At 39.8% G+C, this 3,919-nt stretch overlaps 1 protein-coding gene across 1 annotated transcript in view; it reads left to right on the top strand.

Moving 5' to 3' along the window:
- Positions 1 to 3,919, top strand: part of IQUB (IQ motif and ubiquitin domain containing) — a 79,240-nt gene that overhangs the window by 50,989 nt on the left and 24,332 nt on the right. The window contains exon 8 of the mRNA XM_006859365.1: positions 1,221 to 1,391. Coding sequence (XP_006859427.1) covers positions 1,221 to 1,391 — 171 coding nt within the window. The remainder of the gene's footprint in view (positions 1 to 1,220; positions 1,392 to 3,919) is intronic.

Genomic DNA, 3,919 nt, shown 5'->3' with positions numbered 1-3,919 from the left:
AACTCTAAATCTTTGCATATTTTATTATAGTATTTGGCTTTATCTTCTCGAGCTGATCTTTGAAATTTTCTGTTCAGCTCTTGGACCTCTTCAATATTTCCATTTGCTTTAGCTTCTTTACGCTGGAGAGCAAGTTTCAGAGTCTCCTCTGACATCCATTTTGAGCTTTTCCTTCTTTCTTGTCTTCTTAATGGCTTTTTGTTAGTAGTAGCTAGGCACCATCTAGTTCTCCTGGTCTCAGTGTTGTGGAGACTGATGTTCATGTGTTCCATGAATCCGTTTAACTTATTATTGCCAAGAATCTTCGATTTTCATCTCTCTTCTTTACTCTGCACAGGGAGGGGCCAAAAGTGATGCGTCTTCTCTTAAAATCTTGGCATGATGTAAAAGTAGCAGCGGCAAATAGATTTACCATCATTCATGATTGAACTGGTGTGTCTGAGTCTACATTCTTTTTCTGCTTCAGAATTCTTAGCCTCGGAGTCTCCAGCTGAGCTTCGGGGCAAGTCTTGTGACCCATAGTTCGGGAGGTGGGCTGAATTGGGAGCCACCACCCCAGATTTAGAAAGAGAAAGTGAGTCTTAGCCATCATCAGGGACTGCTAAGGTAGTTACATGTAGCTGTTTGCCTACCACAAACATCTGCTTTGTGAAGAATTGTGAACTTGATACACTTGATACAGATTTCTTTTACTGGAAATCAAACCACAACTCACTGAGTCCCTTTTTGTTGTATCTTTAGTTCTAACATATTGAGGATGGTCACAATTGCCCTACAAGCTGTCTTTAATTGGCAAGGCATGATCAAGGTACACTCATACTCTCTGAATGTAATTGAACCAGGCAGGTACTTATGAAGAACATTCTAAATAGCATGATTCTTCCATGCGATAATGAATTATTCTATAGACCCATCAAGCCATTCAACATACCAATTCATACAAATTAGGAGAAAATCCTGAATTGGTTTTTATACTGTCATCGGATTCGACAGCTGTCTCACTCATATATATGTACATATACATATATATATACATATAATTATTTTTCTTAAAGGTTTTACTTTTGAATGTCTGAAGAGTTTCCAGTTTATTAAATTTCTGTGACTTTTATTCATAAAGGCACATAGTTTTAGTTATTCGCATGATATTTCAGCAAACTTTTACTAGAAGACAAAACCTTTAATGAAGTGGTGACTGTAAACCTAATATTGTTTTTAAGTGCTCAGCTCCAAAGATATGGCGAACACATTCTGGAAAAATAATTGAGATGGATACCCAGTTCACCATCAGAGCCAGAGAGCTGCAAAGCATCTATGATTGCATTATGCTGAGAAACATCTCTCAGGATGAGAGGTTGGATGTACTCTTAACACTTAAACACACTGTGAAGGTATGTCAATGGTTAATGTTCTCATTAGCAATGAAAAAGAAACCCAAATGAATACTAATATAAGGAAAGCATTTTGCATTAAGTGATTATCAAGATTATTGATGTTTTATATACAGATTTTAATTTTGTCAATGACTGAGTTTTTCGAAGGGTATAATTTAGGAGATGGATATGGTTTATGTATTAATATTTATATGAGAGCTTTCAAATGATATTTTAGGATATGTAAATGATATTTTCAAATGATATTTTAGGATATGTAACAAAGCATATTTTAAATGTAGATATGTCTTTATCTATGTATGTTGTTGTTGTTGTTAAGTGCTGTCGAGTCGGTTCTGACTCAGAGTGACCCTGTATAGGGTTTCCGAGAAGTGGCTGCTGAGGTTGAACCACTGACCTTGTGGTTCAAACTGACCTTGCTGTCTGTCTAGTGTTGTATCCCATGAGATTAGTATCCAACTCAGTTCAATCAAACAGCCATTATTGTCCACATGTTTTGTCCCTTTTCAATGAAAATATTATTTGAGCAGTGTTAAAGCAACACCAGTTGCTCAGGTAGCGTAGTGGTTATGAATCGGGCTGTGAACCTGAAGGTCAGCGGTTCGAAACTACCAGCTGCTCCGCGGGAGAAAGATAAGGCTTTCTACTCCCGTAAAGATTTACACCCTCGGAAACCCTGTACAGGGTCGCTATGGGTCGGGACCGACTTGACGGCACTTAACAACAACAACAAAGCAACACCAGTGTAAGTATTTTCATATTTCTTCTCAGCAATGATTGATTTCTGAATTTTTTATGCTGCTTTTAATCCAGGTGAAATGAGTGGATGTTACTGGTTCCGCTTCCTGAGCTGGAGCCTCTGTGAATGGGGGCTTGCAGAGCGCAGGGAATCTATTCAGGGAGAGTGCTCTCCAGGTGAACTTCAGTGAGGAAGTGGAGAGACTGGGCTGGTGAGGAATGAAACAGCAGGGAGTCCTAACAATGGCTACATGACCAATCTCTGTCTGAAACCTGGAAGACCCTGCCGAGTCGTCCTGAACTAAGACAGTGGGGTCAAGCTTTTCATCTCCACAGTGGCTGTTCACTGGATGCTGGCTGCCCTTGGGAAGAGGTGTGGCCTTGGATGAGGCATTGCTCCTCAGTAGAGAGCAGTTCTCAGAGAGGGACACAGTTGAGAGCTGTCAGCCAACAATATACCCAGAGAGGGGGAATGAGTGCTTAAGGCCAGGAAAAGAGCTACCTCATCCACTTCACTTCCTCCGCTTGGGTTCACTTGCTTCATGTAGTAAGTTTGGGGAGCAACCCTTATATTAGTCCTATCAAGTGTGTACTAAAAATACAGAAGAGTATTATTTTAGTTACTTCTGACACCATCATTCAAGGAGAAAGAAACAGAATAATATATGTAGTACAATTTCATTTAAATAAAATTTCAACAATTAGCAATATAAAACCATAGTATTTAGATGGGACACAGAGGTAGGAAAACTATGAAGAAATCTTAAGAAAACGACTACTGTAAAAGAAAGAATCGAGTAACTTCTATGGGAGGAGGAACGGTATTGTGGTTGGGAAAGGACAAGGGGATGCTGAAAATGCTGGTATTATTGTTTTGGGAAAACACTCTGTTACTTACTCCCCTGGGCAGGCATAGGCACTTAACTTCTCTTTTACTACTTATATATGTCATTGTTGTTAGTGCCTTTGAATCCATTTCACCTCATAGTGACTCTGTATAGGGCTTCCAAGGAGCAGCTGGTGGGTTTGAACTGCCAACTTTGAGGTTCCCAGTCAAGTTTTGATCCTACAGCGCCACTCCTTATTCACTTAACTCTTGCCTGGAACTTCCTCATTCAAATACACTCAGTTCCATTCCTTAATTACAAAGGTTTTCTGAATGATAATGAACATGCAGGAAATGCATAAAATATATATCTACAGTTTAATAAATATTCTGAAGGCAAAAGGTATGCAACCACCGCTCTCTCCCAGTAGACATAACGCTCCTGCAGTCTTTTATAACAGTCGTTTCCTTGGTTGTTTTTCTTAGTAGCTTTAATACCTCTGTACACATCAGATAGCGTAGTGGTTATGAATCGGGCTGCTAACTGCAAGGTCGGCAGTTCGAAACTGTCAGCTCTTCCACAGGAGAAGGATGAGGCTTTCTGCTCCCGTAAAGATTTGCAGCCTTGGAAACCCTGGGCAGGGTTACTATGAGTCGGAACCGACTCCACAGTACTTAACAACAACAACAATACATCTCTTAAAAAAAAAAACAAACAAAAAACTCAAGCCTCAACTTGTAAAATTAAAGGATACTATGAAATTCTGGAGTCCTGGTGTTTTCTGCGGGTCAATGCACTGGACTGCAAGGTTGGTTTAAGCTACAGGGTGAAGTGGTTCAAGCTTATCAGCTGCTCCTTGGAAACCCTACACAGGGTCACTATGAGTCAGAACCGACTGGATGGCAATTCATAACAACAACATACAGCTTTAAATAGTATGGCTTTTGTTGTTGTTGTTGT

Source organism: Chrysochloris asiatica, unplaced genomic scaffold (genome assembly GCF_000296735.1).
Source record: "Chrysochloris asiatica unplaced genomic scaffold, ChrAsi1.0 scaffold00032, whole genome shotgun sequence".
NCBI classification, from domain to species: domain Eukaryota; kingdom Metazoa; phylum Chordata; class Mammalia; order Afrosoricida; family Chrysochloridae; genus Chrysochloris; species Chrysochloris asiatica.
This window is presented reverse-complemented; position numbering and strand designations above follow the sequence as displayed.